The sequence below is a fragment of the Poromitra crassiceps genome, assembly GCF_964638095.1.
Source record: "Poromitra crassiceps genome assembly, chromosome: 3".
NCBI lineage: Eukaryota > Metazoa > Chordata > Actinopteri > Beryciformes > Melamphaidae > Poromitra > Poromitra crassiceps.
This window is the reverse complement of record NC_139625.1, coordinates 74,050,728-74,076,579: the sequence shown is the minus strand read 5'-3', so window position 1 is coordinate 74,076,579 and position 25,852 is coordinate 74,050,728. Positions and strand designations below refer to the sequence as shown.

At 43.6% G+C, this 25,852-nt stretch overlaps 2 protein-coding genes across 2 annotated transcripts in view; both read left to right on the top strand.

Annotated features, from left to right (window-relative positions):
* Nucleotides 1-6,392, top strand: part of mpp4b (MAGUK p55 scaffold protein 4b) — a gene marked incomplete at its 5' end in the record, with an annotated part of 38,653 nt that extends 32,261 nt beyond the window's left edge. The window contains 3 exons of the mRNA XM_083634404.1: nt 1,570-1,678; nt 3,060-3,191; nt 6,153-6,392. Of these exons, the coding sequence (XP_083490530.1) occupies nt 1,570-1,678; nt 3,060-3,191; nt 6,153-6,344 (433 nt within the window). The 3' untranslated portion in view covers nt 6,345-6,392. The remainder of the gene's footprint in view (nt 1-1,569; nt 1,679-3,059; nt 3,192-6,152) is intronic.
* Nucleotides 6,393-16,772: 10,380 nt separating this feature from the next.
* On the top strand, nt 16,773-25,529 carry tmem237b (transmembrane protein 237b; the record flags this gene model as incomplete). The annotated part of the gene is made up of 14 exons (XM_083633900.1): nt 16,773-16,793; nt 17,293-17,328; nt 18,512-18,543; nt 19,205-19,218; nt 19,324-19,395; nt 20,136-20,264; nt 20,469-20,562; nt 21,101-21,267; nt 21,928-22,057; nt 23,650-23,841; nt 24,037-24,110; nt 24,785-24,872; nt 24,996-25,117; nt 25,402-25,529. 14 exons carry the CDS (start codon nt 16,773-16,775, stop codon nt 25,464-25,466), a joined length of 1,236 nt encoding a protein of 411 aa, XP_083490026.1. The 3' UTR covers nt 25,467-25,529.
* Nucleotides 25,530-25,852: the final 323 nt, after the last annotated feature.

Genomic DNA, 25,852 nt, shown 5'->3' with positions numbered 1-25,852 from the left:
CAGGAGAAAATTAAAATGTTTCAAGACCTGTCTCTGTCTCAGCAACACACTCTCACAAGATTTGGCAACAGGAACTCACATTAGCAAGGAGCGATTAGCTAAAGCTACATGAAGTTCGTATATAGTTCATATAGTAGCTAAATCTGTGGTTGTTGTTTTTTATCGAATATCTTAGTTACAACTATATTGAGCTAACAAGGGGCAGCTTTGTGTTTATATGTGTGGTTTGTGTGGAGTTTGGGAACTCATGATCTATAGTTCAAGTTAGCTTGCTAGGTCAGCACTAACCCCGCATCACCAGGCCCTCTCTCTCACAACACTTCAGGGGAGAGGTGCCCACGTGACCATTTAGGAGACTTGCTAGTACCATTTCTTACAATTGGCGGAGCCTGCGGTGCAATAGCTGTAGTAATATTAAAATCTCTGCCATAACTGCCACACTTAAAGTCCAATTTTGATGAAACGTGGAGGGAAGATGTGTCTTGTTGCTGATTGGCTAAAAGAGTGGTTGCATCATTCGTGAGGGACATGTTAACTGTTGCCAAGTTACACAGCAAAGACTCGAAAAAGCTTTGTCTGCATGTTTCACTAGTCATATCTGTAGGAGCCGTATGTGTTGCATATTGGGTCTACTGCATAACTGTCACTTATGGTAATTAGTGGGTGTGATGGGGGTGTTACCTACCTGGGAGGTGTGTGTTGCTAATGAGTGTCATTCATAATGCCTGTCAATCATTCAATCAGATGAGTCAGAGGGGGTGAGTGGGGAGCTCTGATTTTCTGTTTACCGTTCGTACGTTAGTTTGATTTGTTTTCTGCAAGCAATACGGCATTTATTGTATGTGTGCTGCACGGATGGAATAAATCGACAAAACACATCTACTGGTCAAGGTGTGTTAATTTCCAACAGCGAGTAAGACAGATAGCCTATCCTCCCCAGCTTAGCCTCTCAGCGGCTACAAACATTTTGGAGTTTGCCGCTACAATATCCATAGACATAAATAATATGGACGTATCTATCCCATTAAATTTCGTTTTCCTGGTGGAGTTCAAACGGTGGGTGTCACCATCTTGATTTTTGGTCAGCAGAGTGGGAGGGAATGGGTTGAGTCCTTCCGCACCTCACGTGAGATGGGAGTTTCCCAGAGCCGCAGCTCCGCCTGCTATTGGTCCGTGATTGGCAAGCTGCGTGATCACTGGACAGGTGATCTGTCAATCACCCCCTTTTCTATCATTTATTTTACTCCAAACGGGCAAGTTATATAAAAATGTACCCCCCTACAGTTGTTATGAAAAGGTGAAATTAGTATATAGACCAAAACCGTGTTTCGCCCCTAACTGGAAAGATGTTTAATCATGTTACAAAGTTGGGCATTTTAACATGGGGTGAATGCCTACTGGCCCCGATGCCTAGTGGCCATTCAAGGAACTACAGCTTTTCAATTTACTTCCGCATCCTCAGAGGGAAGGGGCTGGGCTTGCCCACTGGTCATATCACAATATTCAGAAAGTGAATTGCTTTTCTTCTTTTTTTGCCAAAATAAGCTGATCCCTTTTGGTGTCCAACAGGTTTCTGGAGTACGGCGAGTATAAGGGGAATCTGTACGGCACCAGCATCGAGGCTGTGAGAGAAGTTTTAACCAGCGGAAAGATCTGTATCATTGACATCGAGCCAAACGTAGGTCCACCACATAAATCTCTGATCCAGCATTTATTTATTTAGATTAAAATGGAATAGAAGCAATAATGAATAGCCTGTGATAGTGAGTGTGGACAGCTACAAATACCTGGGCGTTCACCTGGACAAAAAACTGGACTGGAGATGCAATACCGAGGCTGTCTACAAGAAGGGGCAGAGTAGACTCTATTTCCTGAGGAGGCTCAGATCCTTCAACGTGTGCAGCAAGATGTTGCATATCTTTTACCAGTCTGTGGTAGCAAGTGCAATTCTCTTCGCAGCCACCTGCTGGGGCAACTGCATCAGAGCCGGCAACTCTAACAAACTGAACAAACTTTTTAGGAGAGCAGGCTCTGTGCTGGGGACCACTCTGGAGCCCCTGGAGGTGGTTGTGGAGGGAAGGATGCTACAAAAAATACTCAAAATCATGGATGACAAGACACACCCCCTACACGACCTGCTGGCTGGACAACGGAGCGGTTTCAGTCAGAGGCTCCGTCAGCTCCCCTGCAGCAAGGAGCGTTACAGGAGGTCTTTTGTGCCCACCGCAATAACAATATACAATAACTCCTGGACACGCCGAGAGAGGAGGGCCCTCCTCTCCCTACCCCTCCCTCTCTCCCACCCCCCCTCCCCTCCCACCCTCCTATAATGACTCTCCTGAATGTTGAATCCATAATGCACATGCACAGTGCACACTCATGCACACGTTGCACTTTGCACACTCACAATGCATAGTCATAGCTAGATTACCATGTAATACAATATGCCATTCAGGGTACAGCATAGTCATTGCAATTATAATATAAATAATCAAACAGTGTACAGCTTTAGTCATCGAAATAATAGTATTATTATTTAATATACTTAGTTTCTCGGAAACGAAAGATGTAACGGCGGTGGAAGTAAAGTTGTATAAGTTGTATATATTGTAGTTTGCGTATTTACGTATTGTATTGTTTACTGCTTCTTTCTAGCAATATGTTGATACTGCTGTTTTTGCTCTGCACTTTACCTATGGGAATTTGTGTAACTTTTTATTGTTAATTAGTTGTTGATGTTATTGATGCTACTGCTGCTGTAACGCCAGAATTTCCCTACGGGGATGAATAAAGTACTCTATCTATCTATCATAGACATTCAGATGCAAATGACATTTAAAGCAGATTTAAAGCCTCTACCAAGAATTTATTTGACCGTAAGTATATTCACACTTGATCCATGAAGAGACTTAACCAAGTAGCCTACCTGCAGACATAATTAACTTCTATCCTTCGAGAACAAAACAAAAAAGTTGATCAACAAGTCTCACTTTTTTTGTAATGGTATATATATATTTCAAATAGAAATTTAATTTTCCATTTGTTTTCCACGGCTCCAGGCCATTCAAGCAGTGCGGACCCACGAGTTGAGAGCCTACATAATCTACGTGAAGCCGCCACCAGCGGAGCCCCTCAGGGCGTCCAGACAGAACGCACACATCGCCACCGACTACACCAGCCAAGCCTTCAAGGTACAGTGTACCATCAGATGACTGCATCACTCATCTTATGTTTGATTCTAAGCTACAGAAGCCCATTGTGGATGTATATTCATATATTTTGTTTACGTTTTCCCATCATAACAAGGTCATTCTTTGTTTTCTTGAGATATTGTGTAACATCCCAATAAATGTTTATAAAATTAATTAAGAAAGAACATGAGGTATTTACACGACATACATGGGCTATCATATCCCATATCCCATATCCCCCACAAAGAACATCAAAACACAACAAAACAAAACAAGAAAACTGCATAAGATACACAATAATCCAAGAACAAACAAGACTATTGGACAAACAACCAAACAAAAACAATGCATTCAGCTCCTATCCTGAGCCCTGTACTACGAAACTAGTTTAACAGATCCGCGATAAGTCCCTTTGATCTGGTTTGACTGAACAGGATCAAAGCTATCTAGTTAACTGATACTACGACGCTGGTTTTTTACTAGGTAAGTGGACCTGGGATCTGCCTGTGCACGCGCACGTTTTTCGCTCGTGCACAGGCGCGCGTCCACGCGAAAGAGGTGCGCTAGCCAATCACATTATGAACAGCTGAGTTGATCCACGCCCACACCCATTTCCACACCCATTTCCTCGTTCCATGAAAGCGCAGTGCATGATCAGAGTTTTAGCGGATATTTAATGTATCCGCGATTTAATGTCAGAATGAAAATCCGCGTTGGATAGTCTGCTGAAGGGCTGTCTAAAGCAGCAGCTTGTATTCACATCAGTCATTTGATTTAGGCTACTTTGATCAGCGATTTCTGTCTGATACAGCTGCATACATTGATACAGCAGCAACAAATGTAATCTCAGTCTATACATTTCCACAATCTGTAAGCCTATTTAGACCATAGATTTAGAAACGCATGCTCAATGAATAATGATCTCTATCACTCATGTGTGTGGTTGCACTGATCGAATAATTCATATATAAAATAGCCTAGTATAAAGCCTAATAGCCTACTATAAAAGAGAAAACTGCTGAACTGAATTGAGACGATGCGGGCATAATATCATTGATAAAAACTAGCCTATTTTTGCTCATATATTGGCATACAGCCTACAGGACACAGTTCCAGCTGAAAGATGCAAGAATAGCCTGCATATTTAGTATTGGGGCTATCCATATTTATCCCATATCTATATTATATGTATAGGCTTTTCTGGCATGTAGGAGAATATCACCCTCACTCCATTTGAGGGTCCATTCATGATATGCGCCGCGGTGATTAATAGTGATCATATTTCTCCACGCATCGTTGAGCTGTTAAGACATAAAGTGGTAAGTAGGCTTACGGTAATTTAATTATGTAGCCTACAGAGCCACAAATGTTTTTCTTGTTATATTCTCAGTTGACTGCAATCTATTTTTCATATGGCGATCTTATATGAACGGTGAGTGACTCCAGAGAGCCGATTATATGGGTCTGTCATGGATTTTGATCTTATCCTCTGAAGCTAACCTGGTCGCGACCAGGTTAGCTTTGCAGCGTCAGTTGCCATGGTGATTGAAAGTTAACTTGCTTTGTAGTACGGCTAAACCAGGTTTAAACTCAAACTTACTCGGATAAGGCATTAAACTAGCTTCGTAGTACAGGCTACTGATAAGCCTAATGACACTGGGGTAAAAAGTTCTTAAAGTCAAAGTCTGTATGTGGTTGCCATATTTTGGGGATGTCTAAGAATCTGCCTTTGCTCTTGTAGTAAATGTTATCCAACGTATGGTAGCTTGAGAGTTCATTCCACCAGTGAACTACAGCTGGGGGATTGGATGCTTTCCAATTTAAAGCTATGCATTTCCTAGCTGCCAACAGGGCAAGATCTATGTATTTACTTTGAATGCATTGTTTTTGTTTGGTTGTTTGTCCAATAGTCTTGTTTGTTCTTGGATTATTGTGTATCTTATGCAGTTTTCTTGTTTTGTTTTGTTGTGTTTTGATGTTCTTTGTGGGGGATATGGGATATGATAGTCCATGTATGTCGTGTAAATACCTAATGTTCTTTCTTAAAGATTAAAAAAAAAAAAAAAAAATGTTTTTGCTAAAACGACTAGTCGACTACTAAGCACAGTGTCGACTAGTGGTTTTACTAGTCGACTAGTCTGTGAATGCCCTAGTCAGGTTATGTAATTACTTATCAGGCAAAAAGAGCCAATGAATAAGCAAGAAATGAGGGTCACTTTTGTACACTTCCCTTTCAAATGAAACACGTTTTTTTGTCATTCCCTGATTGTGTAACTTGACACTGTAGATCAGTGCTGACCAATTTGGGGCCCGCGGGCCAAGTTTGGCCCGCGCTCTGTTTGTTTTGGCCCGCCACGGATTTGTGATTTTTTTTTTTTTTTTTTTTCACGATTTTTTATCCAGAATGCAACTCGGGCAAGTTATCAGATATCTGCACTGATTGCAAAGGGTGGACGAGCTTTTTCATGTGGTGACTTTGTGAAACAGTGTCTGAATGTGGCTGCGGATACTGTGTTCACTCCTGAGATTGCATCCCTGCAAATTGTGAAAAGATGGACAATAAAGCTGATTTTCAAAGTACCTTGAGGATTTTTCAAGTTGTGAATTAAGTCAAATTTCTCTCTTGATTACAAAGGTGGAAAATACAACTGTTTTTAACTAGGTGTTTACTGATTAAATGTTTAAGCTCCCCACAAATGCAGATGTTTTTTTAAATAACCAATTGCAAATTATTACAATTACCAAACAGATAAAAAGTAGATTATTATATTGAAATGTTATTTTAGATTTAGAATGTTAATTTTCTATAAAACACAACACATTTTAATGTAATTCCACAACGTTTATTTTTGGCCCTCGGCCCTCCACCCAGATTGAGTTTTGGCCCTTCATGGGAAAGAATTTGGGCACCCCTGCTGTAGATGGAGCTGAAATGTCCCTGGCTGTTGTTTCCCTCAACAGGAGGACGACTTCCAGGAGATGGAGGAAGCTGGCAGGAAGATGGAGTCACACTACTCGCACTTCTTCGACCATGTGATCGTCAACGACAGCCTGCAGGACGCCTGCCTCCAGCTGCTGACCGCGGTGAGGAAGGCCCAGGATGAGCCGCAGTGGGTCCCTGCCAGCTGGATTCGACCCACCAATCAGTCATAAGAGAGGAGAGAGGAGAGGAGAAAAGATGAGAGAAAATTAACTTTTAAATAGAAAAGAACCTTCTCTTGTTTTGATTTTTTTAATCTGTGAGAAAAGTCCATTTCCTGCTCAGTCCTGTACATATGTCTCAGTTGATATATAATATTCTTGTTCACTGCTTTGTTTTTACATTCTGTGTTCTGCATTTGTGACCTTTCTCTGTCTTTTGATATGTGTCATGGCATGCCAAAAATGCTAGAAGAAACCAGATTAACACAAAGCTGTTGTGAACAAGTCGTATGGCAAGCCCGCAAACAAATAGCCTACTTATTTTATTAAAATAATGTGATGGGGGTTTATTATTTTTTCCTTAGACATGGTAACATTTAGCAAAGCGTTGACATTTTAAACTGTCTGTAAAATTAATAGAAAGCACTCCTGTAATAAAATTATAATAAAGTAAGATATGAGATTATTTTGAGGTTGCTGATGTGAATTTTATTTTATTTTATTTTATTTATTTACGCTAACAGACAAGGTCTCAGCCTGGATGAAAAGCTCTGCGCTGCAACATGAGTTTAATGAAAAAGAAAAACGTCAAATAAACAATGTTTTAACAAAAAATGTTGCTCCTTCAAACTTCTTAGCAAAACTAACACATTTAGATGTGGTTAGTAATACAACAGGTATTTTTTCATCTCTTCTTAATCTGATAGACTTTAAGATATCTTTATTATATTCAGGCATGAAAAAGGACACCCATGGGTCCTTCACAGATACAGGAAGTGACTGGAAGTTCGGGCAAAGACCGTACATTGATAAGAAGTGACAACATAAGTGCAGCAGCAGAGCTACGCCTCCGCTATTTTGGCCCCTAAGGAAACTAGTGAACCCTCAGGCAGGCAAGGCCACACAGCATTTACATTTGCTGTAAAAAATCACTGACTACAACAGTATATCCAGACCATTTCTAAAATCGAAAAAACAAATGTCAATGTAGAATTTGCAATCATGTATAAATCTATAACAAACATTCAAGTAAATGTTCATGTAAAAATGTAGCAGATAGGCCTGGAGAGACTGAACCTGGATAGAAAAGTTTAGTGATTGTAATTTGAGATAGCATAGCCTACATCTTCGTCATTTCTGCAGTTAATAGAAGAGCTTATTTTTCAACTTTAAATTCTCCTTCACAGTCATGGTGTCCTCTCTGCATTGTGCTGCTTGTTGTTGATGCAAGGCATAGCAGATGATGTCATAAACATTGTGACATCATCAGTAACATGGTCCGACAGGCTGCCTCTCCACACTCTGGGCCACATGCGACCTGCGACGACATTATTGTATTAACTACAAAGTAACCACAGAGCAGGAGTCCTAGTGTTATTAGAGTCCAACATGTCTCATTAAGTGGATACGAGGAAAGGAGTTTTTAGTTTTAAGATATCTTTATTACATTCAGGCATGAAAAAGGACACCCATGGGTCCTTCACAGATACAGGAAGTGACTGGAAGTTCGGGCAAAGACAGTACATTGATAAGAAGTGACAACATAAGCGCAGCAGCAGAGCTACGCCTCCTCCATTTTGGTCCCTAAGGACACTAGTGAACCCTCAGGCAGGCAAGGCCACACAGCATTTACATTTGCTGTAAAAATTCACTGACTACAACAGTATATCCAGACCATTTCTAAAATCGAAGAAAAAAAGTTTGTGTAGAATAGATGCCATGTAGCAATTAGCTAGCAGCTAGTGGGTGTAGTTCGGGCCACATGCGACCTGCGACGACATTATTGTATTGTAACGTTCCTGGTAACTCATGAGGCAGAGGCTTCTTGCTGGTACAAGGTTCTTTATTCTCAGTTAGTTATATTACAACTCTCAGCGGTTGTCACGCTCATAGCTAGCAGCATTCCCTCTAGGCAGTGTCTGGAGACTGACCGCGCATGCTCAGTCTCCCCCGGAAGTATCCCCACAGCATAGTGTTCCCCAATATAACACTCCCACACATCAGTTCCTATCTGTAGTTGAGACACTACCATTGCTCACCACTGTATGTGTAATGCTGATTCGCTACAGTATTAACTACAAAGTAACCACAGAGCAGGAGACCTAGTGTTTAGAGTCCAACATGTCTCATTAAGTGGATACGAGGAAAGGAGTTTTTAGTTTTAAGATATCTTTATTACATTCAGGCATGAAAAAGGACACCCATGGGTCCTTCACAGATACAGGAAGTGACTGGAAGTTCGGGCAAAGACAGTACATTGATAAGAAGTGACAATATAAGCGCAACAGCAGAGCTACGCCTCTGCCATTTTGGCCCCTAAGGAAACTAGTGAACCCTCAGGCAGGCAAGGCCACACAGCATTTACATTTGCTGTAAAAATTCACTGACTACAACAGTATATCCAGACCATTTCTAAAATCGAAAAAACAAATGTCAATGTAGAATTTGCAATCATGTCTAAATCTATAACAAAGATTCAAGTAAATGTTCATGTAAAAATGTAGCAGATAGGCCTGGAGAGACTGAACCTGGATAGAAAAGTTTAGTGATTGTAATTTTAGATAGCATAGCCTACATCTTCGTCATTTCTGCAGTTAATAGAAGAGCTTATTTTTCAACTTTAAATTCTCCTTCACAGTCATGGTGTCCTCTCTGCATTGTGCTGCTTGTTGTTGATGCAAGGCATAGCAGATGATGTCATAAACATTGTGACATCATCAGTAACATCACTGATGATGTCATAGACATTGTGACATCATCAATGGGACACAAAGAGAGACTGGAGAGACTGAACCTGGATAGAAAAGTTTAGTGATTGTAATTTGAGATAGCATACATCTTCGTCATTTCTGAGGCAATCTTTCTCCTCAGAAAATCTGACTTCACAAGCCATTTACCTCTCACCTGTAGTGCTATTTATCCATCTAGATCGCTTTCTGTTATTATTTAACATTTTCTTGTTTGGCAAGGAGCGCTTTGGGTTCGGTTTTGGCGTGTTCTGTAGCTCCGTTATGTGAACGAATATAACGCTTCGAGAACGAGAGTGTGATGTGATAGAGGGGGTCTACCCGAGCGAGCGTGTGCATATGTTTGGCAAGCTCCCACTTTGAACACAAACCTGTCCAGTGTCCAATTTGTAAATGCACTCTAGCTAGTGAACAGCTTTTATCTATTAAATTCAGTGCCACGGGGTTTGCCAAAAGGTTGCTATAAAGTGCCACATAGGCTCCAATGCATTTTAAAACAGTCATATAATTTCTTGTGCTGTTCTGATATAGGGAAGCAATAGCTTATTTGAAACTTTGGACCCTTCCGTTTCATTCAGAAAAACCCTTATGTTTATAAACAGTTCCATCTTGGCAATATATGCCTCTGAAAAAGTGTGTTTCAGTCGAAAATTGCATCCAGAAATTAGTTTCCGAGATAAACACATATTTATGAAAAGAAAGGCCACAGAATGAATTCTCCTTTGAGTTGAACATCATGGTATACCTCAAATGAAAGGTTATACTCTCTCCTATAGTTTGCAGAAAATAGGATTCAAAATAATGTTTATTTTATTTTCTACAAATATTTGTAAAGAGGATGGTCCAACAACAAAATGCTCACATTTATGGGGTCATGCTGGATATTGAAGTCTCTATTTACATAGGGAAACAAGATATCACCTTTTTTTTTTTTTTTATGAAACTACACATTGAAAGCTTTCATTTGATGTGTAACATAATAACAATATTCAAAACACAACATGTCCTGCACTGTTTTATCTTCTTCACATGGACCTTCAAAATAGTTGGAAATCAAGACAACTTTATGTAAACATAGGCCAAATAATGAATTCTCCTTTGAGTTGAACATCATGGTATACCTCAAATGAAAGTTAGACTCTCTCATATAGTTTGCAGAAAATAGGATGTCAAAATAATATTTTGTTTATTTTCTACAAATATCTGTAAACAGCATGGTCCAACAACAAAATGCTCACATTTATGGGGTCATGCTGGATATTGAAGTCCCTATTTACATAAAGAAAACAAGATATCAATTTTTTTTTTTTTTTTTGATGAAAGTACACTTATCTTTCAATTGCTGTCTAAAAAATATGCAAAGCACGACAGCCCACCGGACTATAAACAATAGACCTCATCAATTTTATTTTTTTTTGTGGGGGGGGGGGGATGAAACTGTCACTGTGCATGATACTCGAAGTAGCAGGGGTACAGGCAGAGAGGGAGGTAGTCACATTTGGGGCAAACATATTTTGTCTCTTTTCTATGTCCTTTGGCTGCGCAGTGGGCACATCTCCTGTACGCCTTGTCCTTTGTGGGTGGCACTTCCACTGGCAGTGGCACATGTCCATCGAAGTCCACAGTCAACCTCGCGGAAGCGGACCGTTTGCGCGGGTGGATTGGCGTGGCTTGGCGAGGAGGAGGTTGGTCATCTGCCGCCGGAGGAGGAGGGGGGGGGGGAACAGATGCCTCCGTCCAGGACTTTATCACCGACAGGGTGAAGTCTTTCAGCGTTTTGCAGCTGGCCGTTGGGTTGCATTTCCTATATATGATGAAGGCGTTGCTCATCGCGATCTCCATCAGGTACGCCACGAATTTGGAGCTCCATTTCGCTGTCTTCCTGATGAATGGGTAGTAGCTGATCTTCTGGTCTAGCCGATCTACACCATTCATATACTGGTTGTACTCAACCACGCATGTTGGTTTTCTTTGGGGGACTCTCTCACTTTGCCCTTTCTGTCTCACCTCTACGGTCCTCATCTCATCCGTGTGGAAGGTGGTGATCATCCTGACGATCCGCTTGTCTCGCCACGCCAGGACCATCACTGCATTGTTGTGGAGAGCGCGTCGTTCACCGACTGCCAGATCCGACATGGTTACCTGCCGGATTGACGGTGGTTCTCCCCTGTTCACACGGAGTGTGCCGGCTGAGTCTATGTGGAGGCTGAGGAGAAGTCGACACATGGACTCACTATTGTAAAAGTTGTCCATCCAGAGGCGGTGGCCAAAACCCTCAAGGCCGTCGACCAGGAAGCGCACGGTGTCCTGCAGTGTATTGCTAGTTCCACAGTATGGCTTCATGGAATAGCAATAGCCGTTTTCAGAATCACACAGGATGTAACTCTTGATCCCGTACTTGACGGGTTTTGCAGGATTGTAGACTTTGAACCGCAGTCTCCCGTGCCAGAGAAGCATGCCCTCATCCACACTGATGTTCTGTGAGGGCCGGTACATCTCCCTGAAGTTGCAGAGGAGCAGGTCCAGGACGAGACGCACTTTGTGCAGCGGGTCGCTGCCATCGACCTCCCAGTTGTCACTAAAGTGAATAAAGCGCCAAATTAGCTGGAACCTGTTCCGTGGCATTGTTTTCCTCAAGTATGGCGTTTCAAGTGCCACATCAACAGACCAGTATTCTGCGATGCTGGCTTTCTTTATGAGGCCGGTGAGGAACAGCAAACCCAGAAACCGCTTCAGCTCTACCACCGTCAGCGGTACCCAGGCATTTACCCTGGAGAATGGGAGACGCAGCTGATGGAGGACAGCGATGCACTGTTCTGCATAGGTGTTTGTCTGCTCAACAATGAGCAGCAGCAGCTCCTCGCAGAGGTAGAGCTCCAGGAAGTCGACAGGCTGGTCGGACTGGAGTGATGCCGCGTTGCTGGGACCTGCCACTCCAGTGAACGGCAAGCTCTTGGGGCTCCAGTCACCCGTTTCCCGCCAGCTTGGAGGATCCTCCTGATGACGAGACTTGCCAGCTGAATAAAAATAAAATAAAATAAAAATAATATGAAATAAAAGGTTTTTCTTCAGACAATTGTGATATGTAAACAAGCTGTCTTTTTGACAAAATCCAATAATTAGAAGCCTTGTGTTGACAAAAATAAACTGAATAAAAAAGGTTCCCACCTCTTTTGCGCCCAACTGCACTTGAAGAAGAAGGTGGTGGTGGTGATGGTGGATCCTCCGACTCTTCTGTCGTAAAAGTGAATTTATAAAAATATGAAATTGAAATTTCTTGAAGGAAAAAAGTTTATGTTTTCATTCACTATCAGATTGAATTGGAATTCTAAAATGGCCTTCATCTCACCTTCATCACTGGACTCCAAACGTGCAAGACGTGGGAAGCTGGAGGAAGCCCCTTGCTCTTCGTCATCCTCAGAGTTGTCCTCCAACTCTGAAATTGTATATTTTACATGGTATTAGAATAGGCTAAATAATTCAGGATTGTTATTCTTACCAAGCTTTTTTCTCCTGCTTCTTTTTAGACACAGTAGTCTTGTGTATGTTTAGCTATAAGTTTACATTGTTCTGTTTGTCCTGAAATGTAGATTTAGCTGTATACCTGACACATGAATTTCCTGCAAAGGATCAATAATATCGTATCTATATCTAGGTTCTTACCTCTAGAAGACGACGCCACTGGGAACTCAGGGGTCTCCTCCTCCTCATCTGTAGCCAAAGTGAGAGTTTATAAAAATATGATATATATGATTGAAGGAAAAAAGTGTTTTCAATATCAGATGATCGTAAATCGATCTCACCATCGCTGGAGTCCAACAAGGCACAACTCTTAGGTGCAGGCGGTCGCCAGTCTGAATCCCTGGTGTCGTCGTGTTCAGACGAAGAGACCGGCTCGTCGGAGTCTGTCTCTGGGAGTTCTCTCGACTGAACAGCGCGATTCAGGGCTTGCTGTAACGTGAGCTGCCCAGCTGCAGGCTGGGGACGCTTGCGCCTGGGCATCCCTACCAGCTAAACTAGCTCTAGACTAGCGTTAAAACTAGCCAACTAAACACACACACAACACACAGAGAGACAGACACAGACAGACAGACAGAGACGCACAAACACGTATTTTGCGTTTTTTTTTTTTTTTTTTTTTTAAACACACACTACACTAATTACTATACGCTAACGCTACTACTGCTGCCTGCTAAACTAATCGACATAACGCTATCACAAACACTCACACACACACGCGGCCCTCACACACACCTCAAATACACCAAGCACTCACCTCAAATACACCAAGCACTCACCTCAAATACACCAAGCACTCAACACTCACCACAATCTCACAAACTAATCTATCTGATGCTATTGATCTATCTATCTATCTATCTACCTATCTGATCTAAATCTACCGCTAATAACTATATGCTAATGCTCAATGCTAATGTTCGCTAATGCTATCGTATTGTAACGAAGTGGGTATTCGTCCAAGGAACTGGAGACTTGAAGTTGGTACAGGCTCTTTATTCTTGTCTTCACAATACACGCTCCTAGCAGCTAGCTTCGCTGCTAGCTCTACAACCACCCGGTCAGCTCGCCCACCCTGGCCTGACTGGCCTCCGCCCCGGCCGCTGGTCACATATATCCCCTTCCCCCTAGGAACACACCCACACATATCAGTTCCTAGCCAAGCACGGAAACACCCCAATACACGTAATTACCCGATACGCTACATATCCCCCACACAAATTTAATGTCGCTTCCACGCGACATGCACAACCCACACACATCCCCCTGTACCAAAACACACCCAACACAATATTTTTCCCATCACCACATCAAATTATAATTCCCCAACAACAGTCTTTTCTTTTCAGCACCCCCGTCATAATGTCCAGTTTTTCATTAGGTACTCCGTAATGTCTAGTTTTCCATTAGGTACCCCCATAATGTCTAGTTTCCCATTAGGCACTCCATAATGTCTAGTTTTTCATTATTTCCTTCTTTTTCACACATTCAATTCAAACACAAGCCCCCACATTTTCCTTAGCTTTTCTTTTAAACCCCATTTCCATCCCCCCTTTTCCCAGCTTCACCAATTCCCCTGAAGCACTCTTTTCGGTCCCCCCTTTTTGTTTGTTCCAGTAGCAAATGCACGAACGAGCACCGGATCGACATCCTCGTCCTCCGGTCTCCACTCGCGCCCGTCGACTCTCCAGCTGACCCTGGCGTCGTCCTCCCGGCCTCGCACTCGCTCGTTTTTCCGTCCCCCTCCTCCAGGGTTGAGGACAGCAGAGCGAACACCACCGGCGTCGATCTTCCCCTCGGCTCTCCGCTCGTTTTTCCGTCCCCCTCCTCCAGGGTTGAGGACAGCAGAGCGAACACCACCGGCGTCGATCTTCCCCTCGGCTCTCCGCAGTGCAACGTTAGGGGGTGTATAGCGGTTAGGCTGGGCCGGTTCCCCCGGCGGTAACCCCTCTCGCTCACTCGGAGACACGAGCGTCGCTCTCCCGACTGTAACAACGCTGCAGACGATGTCCCTCTCTTCCCTCTGGCTGTTCACGCTCTTCCCAGCCTGCGTCTCACCTCCGGCCTCCACACTCTCAGTGCAGTCCCTGGCCAAGTGCTCCGGTGACTGGCAAGTCCAGCAGAGTCTCACCTGTCTGCCGCCTGCACGTCTCTCTTCTCCCGCTGTCCCCCGATCTCCGACAGCCTCTGGACACTCTCTGGCTAGATGTCCGATCGCGCTACATGCCCAGCAGGCTCCCTGCTGTCCATGTCGTTGTCCCGCATACCCGGTCCGTCTCCCGGAACCGCATCGGCACCACCTCGCCACGTGGCCCGGCTCTCTGCAGGTCCAACACAGTCTCTTCCGTGGCTCTTCCGGCCGCTCTCCCCGCTGCATTACCTCCGCGCTCATCAAGTCCACCCGCTGCATGACTTCTCGCAGCGCCCGCATCACCTCCACTGCCCAGGCAGGAGTCTCTTCTACCAGCCGTCCGACCTCTCTCAACACACGGGCCTCCATGCCCGCCAGCATCGAGCTGATCCCCGCCGTCAGCTCTCCTTTCCTCCCGTTCACCGATGGCCATTCTCCGGAGATACTTGATTCTCCGCGCACCATCGCACGTGGTTGCAGCTAGCAGTTAGCAGTTAGCACCCCTGGTAGCTAACTTACTAGCGCTAGTTTCTAGAGCCAAAAAGCCGCACCACCCGTCTCTTTTGCCGTTCCTTCTCACCCTCTCCCCTCTCGGCCGAATCAGAGGCGTTACCGCTTTACTGTCTGGCACCAATGTAACGAAGTGGGTATTCGTCCAAGGAACTGGAGACTTGAAGTTGGTACAGGCTCTTTATTCTTGTCTTCACAATACACGCTCCTAGCAGCTAGCTTCGCTGCTAGCTCTACAACCACCCGGTCAGCTCGCCCACCCTGGCCTGACTGGCCTCCGCCCCGGCCGCTGGTCACATATATCCCCTTCCCCCTAGGAACACACCCACACATATCAGTTCCTAGCCAAGCACGGAAACACCCCAATACACGTAATTACCCGATACGCTACAGTATGCTTACCGTATGCTATCGCTCTATCCCAAGGACTGAAGTGATCTCACAAACTCAAGACAAAGGAGTCGGGGGGAGGGAGGCGCGCTTTGATCGCGTCGATTTTTTAAGGTGGCGCCGTGAGATCCATTGAAGGAAATTATGTTGACAGACTGCGTACGACCTTAAACTGCAAACATATGGAAAAATATGAATTTGGAGATTGACGCCATTTGGCGTCGATGGCAGCCTACGGTAAATTTCTCCTGACGCCATTTGGCGTCGCTGGCACTCTTAAAATACTGAGGACGTTCTCAATGTTATTGAAACAGTTATTGTCATAGAGAAACATCATTTGTATTGTATAGCTTCATTTAAATGCTTAGTTTATTAGTTTAATGTGGAAAATAATCATTTTTCAATTGTCCCTGTCTGCTCTATAGCCTAATTGTAACCTGACGCTGCCAGATGGATGTACGTTGGTTCACATTTGTTTCAATGCCGCCCCCATCTGGCGGAGTCAGGTTACTATAATTGTGCAGAATCGTTCTTTTACTTTGAAAAACCTCCCCTCACCGGAACTTCGTACTTAGGGGCGTGCAGTTCCGACATCTCCATTCAGCCCAATCCAGCCCAATCCATTCAGCCCAATGGACCAGTTTTTTTTCCAGGAAGTAGAAAGTGGAACTCTTGAGTAAAAGAAGCAGCACTGTCCAGTTGCAGCAAAATAGACAGTTTGTGTTGTACTTTGAAAGGGTTTTTCCCCCCTTGAATCAAATTGTACATTATCAGCTTTGTTTTAGCATGCAAAGGTAGCGCGAGACCCATTCCTGGCTGTTCATTGGCTAATGAGTCTCGCATTTTGGTCCTCCGCTGACGCCACTGACACTAGGGGCGTGCTCTGTACCCTGAAGCCACAGGAAGTCATGTGTGCTACCAGTAACCATGTCCGGGTAGCAACCGTAGCAACTCGGCGTTTACAGTATATTTCAAAGCCTGGCTGAATAAACAACGGCTCCAGCTCCAGCCTTCGCCGCGTTACATGCTTTGCAGTCTATAGGTTACATGCCGGTTATGATCATTAAAATATTAACTATCACTTCAACATGGTTTAATCAGTTGATTATTTAGGCGGTTTTATTTTAGGAGATTGTTTACAGTATGGATACCGGAGACTCAATGGTAAGTTAACGGTACGTATTACTAGGTTAATAATTACCCTGCTAGCGAGAAGCGTCCGGCTACCAGGTTAATAATAAAAGATAAAAAGTCAGCAACAACATGCTAAATTAGCTAGCTCACGTTGAAACAGTAGATACAAAATAAAATCATAATCGTTCTAGAGACTGATCCTGAATAGTGAGTTTACAGTGACTATAGATTTTTCTCCATGGTAACTATCACAGGTTTAGGCTACTGTAGTTCATCTTAATGAATACGAGGGATCAGTGTTGGTAAACAAACTGCTTACTGGGGGTAACTTTATAATTATTTTATGTGAAGCACTTTGAATTGCCTCTGTGTATGAAATGTGCTATACAAATAAACTTGACTTGACTTGACCCATGGAGCCAGCCTTGAGGTCTCACTCTAGCCAGCTGTGCTGTTTACTAAATTCACTTCATTTTAAACGCAGAATTGTCTGTCTCGTCTCCTCATTTGCCCTTTGAATTTGTTATAGAAGATGCGACGGAGGGAGCTGCCGCCTCTTCCTCAGGTTAGTAATCTATTGTATACATGTTTATTATTATTAATATGAATATTAATAGTAATTAAATGTAGCATCCAATTCATCAATACACTTCACTTCCTGACGGAAAACCCTGTGTGGAGTTGTGTGTTGAGGGTTAAAATGAAGCATTTCACCAGGAATTTCTTTTCACTTGGCAAGATCATGATGAAAAAGAAAGAAAAAAACTTTTGAGTTCTTGAATTTCACCAAACAAGCACTTTTAAAGTCTTAGGAAAGGCGGATGCTGTGCTTTCCCTCTATTCCTTAGAACCACAATGCAATCGACAGACATCGCTAGACAAATTAGACCCGGCCAAGAATACCAGATTGTGTGAACATATTTCACACGCTCTCTCTCTCTCTCACACACACACACTGCTGCCCCAAGAGGTTGAAAAGCCTTGACTCGTCCGACCTCTGCTCTGTATAATCCCAGATATACTGGATGCCCTCTCAGATTTAGCCAGGGATTAAGCAGTCAGTGAGGATGTTACACGCAGCCTGACCACACTCTTACTTGATTCCTGAGGTGGAATGGCCAGAAAATCATCGGTAAGGTTTCATCTCCACTGTAGGAGGGCTTTCTTTTCTTTTCTGATTAATTGTAATTGAAGAGTTTATCTAAAAATAAAAACAAATCTGCAAAATATATCCAAATCCAAACCAAACCTATTTTGTAAGCAAACGTCAAAAGACAACCGAGCCACAACTTGAACCCATGATGTGCTTTACTTTCAGAAACGATTTTGTAATAGTGGGTGTATGTGTTTCTCATAGCCTATATCTCATTTTGACTTTATTTCCAACTGGGCCCATTGTTTTGAGGAACGATGTACGAATATGTTTTCATGCACTGCAATAATTGTTCATATGATTATGCTGCGTTTTGTTTACTCTGAGCTATTTCCCATCCAATTTCATGAATTGCTGAGTGTCAGATTTGTTTGTTGTGTTTCTCAGCATTAAACAAAGGTCATAGTGTAAGGTCACCCATAGATCTTTGGTTCTGAACATGTGGACATGGCTGCTAATTAGTTCTCAATGCTTAGTTTTTGAGATGTTTACTCCTGTCATCTTTCAAATAAAAGTTGCAGAGTCCTGTGAAGCTTTGAACAAGTGGCTTATCTTGTCTTTTTTGACTTGTGTTACTCTCTTTCTGTCTCTATAGCGAGGACAGCGTACACTTCCCATAATGCCGAGGTGAGTGAGTGTCTGTCTCTGGAATAATGTCCCCCTACTCCACTGCTTCTCAATGTGGGGTCCGGGCACCACCAGGGTTCCAGGGGTCCCCAGCAAATTGATCTTAAACTTCACCATTACCGTAGTTAATTGACAAGAAGTTAAAACAAATTAGAGAATGTAGAATGACTGTTTTGGTCATAGCTTCTCTTATCTCTGAACCTACAATACAGATAGACATTGGGATTCTGGACAAATTTTCAGATTTGGGTCTGAGACACAAAATGTCATTAAATAGGGATCTGTGGCCCCAATGTAGACTAAATTAGTGGTCTTTGATATGAAAAAGGTTGAGAATCACTGTCCAACTACCCTCCTAAGTAGGCCCTTTTCACGGGAGCCATTTTGTGTCGAAAAGGCAGGGTAAACCCAGGTGCAAGCAAAACAGTAATGAGGGTTTGAAACCCTCATTAGTGTTTTGCTTGCACAGGTGCAAGCAAAACACTAATGAGGGTTTCAAACCCTCATTACTGTTTTGCTTGCACCTGGGTTTACCCTGCCTTTTCGACACAAAATGGCCCCTGTGAGAAGGGTCTATTGTCTTAACTATTTCCACATGCCAAAGAGCCAAATTAAACGTTCTCTCCTATCTTTTGTTTTGTGTGCTGTGTGACACGTGAAGTCAAGAGGCTACTGGTGAGTTGAGTCAGAGAAATATTTCTTGGTTTGTTCCTCTCGTTTGTGTTGAAGGAGCGCTCGGTTTGAGTCAGACTTGTTTTTGTCATGTGTCATCTTGTGTAGAAGACGTGCCGACAGCCAAAAGCAAGAAGAAGAAGGTGAAGAAGGAGGCAAATGGAGTCAATGATGTGGATGGTAGGTAACAGAAATACACACGCACACACACACACACACACTTCACAGCATCCAAAATAATAATAATAATAATAATAATAATTGATTGGATTTATATAGTGCCTTTCTAGACACTCAAAGTGCCTCACATATCAGGGGAGGGAGGGGGAGGAAACTCAACTTATCCACCACCGATGTGTAGCACCCACCTGGGTGATGTACGGCAGCCAGTTTGTGCCAGAACACTCACTACACATCAGCTATCATGACCTTTGATTGACTTCATTCATTCCAGGATCCAATCCTACCCTTTCCGCATCCTAACTGTTAATTTAAACCTAAATCAGGGTATCCGTGGGGTCTTAACGTATTAAAAGTTGATAAATCAATTTAGGGAAATGAAGACCCTTAAAAAGTATTACAGTCTTAATCGCCATTTGATGAGGTATTCAATTTTGTAGCTATTTTTTCTTGACGTTTACCTTTTGATATTTTAGTTTGTTTATTATTATTATTATTATATTTTGCATTTAAATGCAAGGTACACTACCAGTGGCTCAAGTATTTTAGTGTGGATTATATTCCTTTAAAAAGTCTGTATAAGTATGTAATATGTTGTCCGTTTCCACCACACATGAACACACATTTTATTTGCATAATAACAAAAACAAAAAATGACAACAGGAAACAGGAGGTCATATTCCAGGACATTAGTGTGATATCTGATGAGTTTATTGACCCCCCTGCCGTGTGGTGCCCAGATCCCGGGCTGGAGATGGGCGGCCTGGGCAGCCGGAGGACGTCCGCCTTCGGGGAGCCGCTGACTCCTGAAACCATGACGGACGGGCCCCCACAGAGGAGGAGGAGAAAGAAGAAACCTCCTGCCACAGGTCAGTCCCACGGAATATCACACACTCACACAGCAGGGTGTCCAAGCATGCAGATAACATCCCTGCTGAAGTGTCCTCGAGCAAGACAATAAACCCATGCTCCACCAGAGACCTTTCATTATATTAGATAGACACCCCACTCCAAGCTCCGCCAATTGTAAGAAATGGTACTCTTCGGGTCTCCTGTGATCTCTGGGGTTTCAGATCTTGAAGAAGACCAGGCAGACCTGGTGAAGGGAGATACGCCGGATCAGACCACTGACGCGGAGGAAGTGGTAAAAAAACCCAAGAAGAAGAAGTGAGAAATACTCCGACAGCCGGTGGAGGCTTGTCATCACATCGCATCACATATTACTGAATATCAGGGGATCTGCACGCCCTTATTAACAGCCAGAGAAAGTGGTAATGGTAAACAATCTGAAATAAAAGCCTTAAAAGCCATTACAATGTATTTGATACAGTTATTACAGGTGTAATACTAGCACAACATGCATGCCATAGAAGTTTTACACTGTATCTGCACAAACACAATTGAACTTCATGCCCTTGGAAATTGTGTGTATTGTAGTTTCACCAGTTTTCATTCAAGTTTAAGGTCTTAAAAAGTCTAAAACATGTGCCTTTCTGAAACCTGCAGATACTCCTCTTATTATATGAGATTACATGACATCTAGGTTTACATAATGCTGCAATATGCTGTACATTCTGTTGTGATCAAGCAGAAAGAAATGCGTTTCAAGGAATTGGACTTGGTGATTCATGCAGTCAAAGACAACAAAAAAGAAACTCTCACTCTGTTTTTTCTCCTATACCCTCCTCTCCTTCTTTCTCATCAGCTCCAGGAAGTCAAAAGTGGCAGAGTCGTCGCAGCTTCCCGCGGAGTTGGACGTGGAAGAGGATGACATCATCACCGACGCCTTGCCCGCCATCCCCCAGCATTCCCTGTTCTCCGCACCACAGGGCCAGAGCCAGCCGGTCGGGAAGCTCTTCGTGGAGAGGAACAGTGAGTGACACAAGTTGGAGGGACGACGCCTTTTGGCTAAAAGATAGAGCTCCTCAAATGCCAAAACATCGCCCCCTGGTGGCTGCAGTATAGGTACCGTAATAAATCCCGCCCCCTCCATGTTAGGGGGCGGGACATGAGCCAAAATAAAACAATCACGGTACACGTCAAATACATTTTTCGCAAAGATGGTTTCTGTCATTTTAGGTAGTTCTTATAACACTGATGTATGTTCAAGTGCTCATCTTTCTGATACCAGTAAGCTTGTTTTTAATTAATCATTTGATGATATAAAAAGGGCGTATAATGTGATGCACAGCTGAGGGGGCGTGTCCCGTGGGCCGTCATCCCGCCGCCCGACTCTACTGTGCAGCCCCGGGCTCCAAATTATGTCAGACAAGCAAGATGGCCGTTTGTGGAAAAGATATTCTGGCTTCACTTTTGCATAGCCGGTAGGAAGTGGAGATGTGTCGTGCATCTTTTATACAGTCGATGGTTCAGCCATATAAATACATTAATTGGCCTAATGAGGGTGCTATAATCAAAGGTCATGCTCTGAAGTGTGTGTGTGTGTGTGTGTGTGTGTGTGTGTGTGTGTGTGTGTGTGTGTGTGTGTGTGTGTGTGTGTGTGTGTGTGTGTGTGTGTGTGCGCGCGCGCAGAGCGGTTCCAGGTGGCGGAGCACTCAGACTGGAGGAAGACCAGCGACCCCGCGGACTTGGCGGACTTCCAGTCCGTGCAGCAGGTCTGGACCACCAGAGACGTTTCCCTCAGGCTCCACCAAGGCTTCAGGTGAGGCGCCTGTGGTAAAAGCTTCTGTAAGAATGATCTGAGACTGGAAAGTTTTCAAACAAATATATGTATTACACATACATATCTGGTAGTTATTACATTATCAGTTGCTATGAGGCAATCAAACCATATTTAGTACTCCGTGACAGCAGGATTCCAGCAGCCCTTTTCAGAATTGAAACCAAATGGCACTTATGTGATTCAAGATGTCTATACAGGGTGGATCACCTGGTAGAACGCATACCACAAAGGCTTGAACCCAATGTCCACCAGATGCAGTACGGCTCTGTGCAGATCCGGTAAAACTGCCGGAACAGACTCTTGCCCATGTTAACACATTCACTGCCAGCCGTTTTTCAATACTGTAGTTAGCTTCTGCCAAGTTTTTTTTTTTAGGATTCTGGCTCATCTTTCAAGAGCCGAGGATTCGTTTCTGTTAGGATTTTGTGAACACACAATATCTCAAAAGAACTAATAGAATGTGTGCTTTCTCTGTCTAAAAGAGTTAGTTTGTAGAGTTAGTAGTTATGTAAGCATTAGCAGTTGAATACAGCATGGTTTCAGCGTCTGAAAATTTATTCTGAGATAAACGGCTTTTTGTGAAATTCGATAGAACAGTCACTTTAACCATTCATTTTTGGCATCAGTAAGACGTCAGACATCTAAACAATAGTTTTGAACAGTAATTTCCTCCATAACAGCAGGAAACACCCCTCTCCTTCAAACTCCTCCCTCCGTGTGTGTTCTTCTTGGCTGCAGCGGGCGTGTCACAAGCTCGTTTCTGTTGCTGCTGTAACCTCGCGTCACCAGGCTCACTGCTTTGCTGCTGCTCCTGTCTGCTGGCGGCCGCTGGGCAAGTCTGGATGGGCTCGCTCGTTTCTTGGAGTTTCGGTTGAGAGCTTTGATGAAGCTTTTGCGATTCTGGTCTTATTTATGCTGCGTGTTTCAAAGTGTGTTCCACCCGTAATCTATTATGCAAATTTGCAATCCCTCACCGCCAGCAATCAGCGCGAAAGCGAAAGCGTTTTCGCCAATCCATTCTACAGTATGAGAATGGTTTCATCGCGCGTTCCCCTGCAGTTTTGGCTCTGCTTTTTCTAGTTTGGAGAGGACTGTCGCCACTTAGTGGGTCGGTGGAATGGGTTGTACACGTTCGGTGGCTCCAATATTTTTATAGGAGACGTGGGGAGCGTTGATCCACGTCCCACCGTCAAAAAAAAAAAAAAAAAATTTAAGCCGAGATATCTCGTCATTGGCAGTCAACCGTTGGATTTTGTAAGCCGAGATATCTCGTCAATGGCAGTGAACGTGTTAATAGATGGGGAATACATGCGTCTGACAGATTACATTGGTGTGGGTCTGTTCAGACAGCTGCATGGAGCCGTAACGCAGCCGGTGGACACAGGCCATTAGTCCTTCGCGTGGTCGACCTGGATTCGAATCCGACCCGTGCTCCTTTGCCGCATGTCATCCCTTCTCTCTCTCCCCACCTTTCCTGTCATCCTATCAATAAAAATGCAATAAAAAAAGTATCTGTGTGCCTACGTATTCGCTTCAGTCTGTGTTTGAGCGGTCTGTGTGTCCCTGTGTAGGGTTCTGGGTGTGTTCAGCCACGGCGTGCTGGCGGGCTACGCCATGTGGAACGTGGTCGTTGTTTACATGCTGGCCGGCCAGCAGCTCACCGCTCTGTCCAACCTGCTGGAGCAGTACCACAGGCTGGCCTACCCCTCGCAGTCCCTGCTCTACCTGCTGCTGGCCCTCAGCACGGTGGCCGCCTTTGACAGGTGAGTCTGACACTCACAGCACACACCTTTCTGAGCTCCTCCCACCAGTAGGGCTGGGCAATATGGACCAAAAATCATTATCTCAGTATTTCTAGGCTGAATGACAATACACGGTATATTTCTCAGTTGTAAATATTTGCACAATGAGATTTCTGATCAATATATATAATATGTAAACTCTGCTTCTCCGCTCAGAGTGAACCTGGCCAGAGGCTCCTTGGCTCTGAGAGAGTTTATCAGACTGGACCCAGTTGCTCTTGCCTCATTCTGTGAGTCAACTCTGTTTCTATTGTGCTTTGAATTTATGGGTCCAATTTTGTGGCGTTTGATATCAGAAAATGTGTCAGTGATCCAAAACATCAGTCGTCCAAAACATCAGTCGTAAACGTCAGGTTTTGGTGTGAGTCCCTCAGAATCAAAGTGCGAGGACTTCTTTCATACAGGGAGAAATCCATTGTAGAAGAGGAGAGAGAGCAATTTGTCCACCCACAGGAGCTGGAGAGAGGGAAAGCGGCTTCACCAAAGAAGTCAATTTGATCTCTTTGTCAGAAAATAACTCCTGGGATGTATTGAACCTCTGGGGTACTTGAGAGAAAGTGAAAATCAATGAAATGTTCAAATAAATGTGCTCAGGAGGCACTGATTGTATCTCCTTCACCCCATTTCTTAGTTTGTAATGTTATATTCTTCAAAAGGGTTATCATTCATTCATTGCATCATATGTTATAGTTTTCTCTTGCCATTTTCTAAGCAACATGTTGTAGTCGGGTAAAGGGGGTACTTGGATTCAGAAATCAGGGAAAGGGGGTACTGAAGCCAAAAAGGTTTGAGAACCGCTGGTGTAGAACAATGGAAGAGAAGGTGGATTTTGTTTCTGTTTGGTTTCAACTTGAACTCTCCATCTCCCTCTCCCCCCGCCCTCACTCCTTCCATCCCATAACAGTGTATTTCTCAGCACTGGTCCTCTCTCTCAGCCAGCAGATGACCAGCGACCGGATCAATCTCTACCAAACCTCCAATGGAACTCTATGGTAAGCTCATTATCACTATCTATTAAGAGTTAAACTCTTATTATTATGACTCTTAATATTATGGATTATTATGAAGCACGTGCATGACCTTGAAGACCCTCCCTCCCCCTCTCTCCGCTGTAGGCCCCCCGGGTCGGAGCACCAGATTTTGCACCCTTGGTTGACGGTCAACCTGGTGGTGGCCCTGCTGGTGGGTGTGGCCTGGATCTTCATCGCCACCCGGCCCGAGATGGACTACACCGAGGGTGAGAGGGGCGGAAGCTACATTTCCATTAAAGTCACTGAAAAGTCCAATTTTGCAGTGTTATAATCCCAATAAGATTTGGATGTGAAAGTTACAGTGCATTATACTGTGACAAACTCTTTTATGTGACCTCAACTTTCAGTATTAAGGATTGTGTACTTTAGTATGTTAAGTATAAGTGAATATAACTTTGGCAATGTACATGTTGTTTTGATTCAGTTTGGTTTTGTAATATCATCTAGAAAAGCCCTTTTACCCTCATTTTGTCTCGATATGCTTCTTCAGGATATCTAATGGCGATGGAGATCGAGCCTTCCAAACCAGAAGACAAATCAGAAATGAGCGCCTGAGGAAGAATGACCATTTAAACTCATGTCTGCACTGACATTTATAGCTTTATTATCATGTTGCACATTTTGTTTTTGTTTGTTGCCCCATATTTTGCCAGTGAACTCTAAATGTACACATTGCTTGTAGATTATTTTTTGTAAGTTTTTATGACCTTATAATTGTTTATTGTATTTTTCTATCCATGGAGTGTAAACCCAGCTACCCACATTTACAAGTTATAGTTGTATAGTATCCTTCTAAAATGTATCACAGGGCTTGATCCATCCACCAGAATCGATCTGGTATTAAAGCTGATGTGGTATACATCAGAATTCTGCAGCCCGCCTCGTTTTTAACCAAACTAAATTCTCCCACGTCATCCCCCTCCTCCGAGACCTCCACTGGC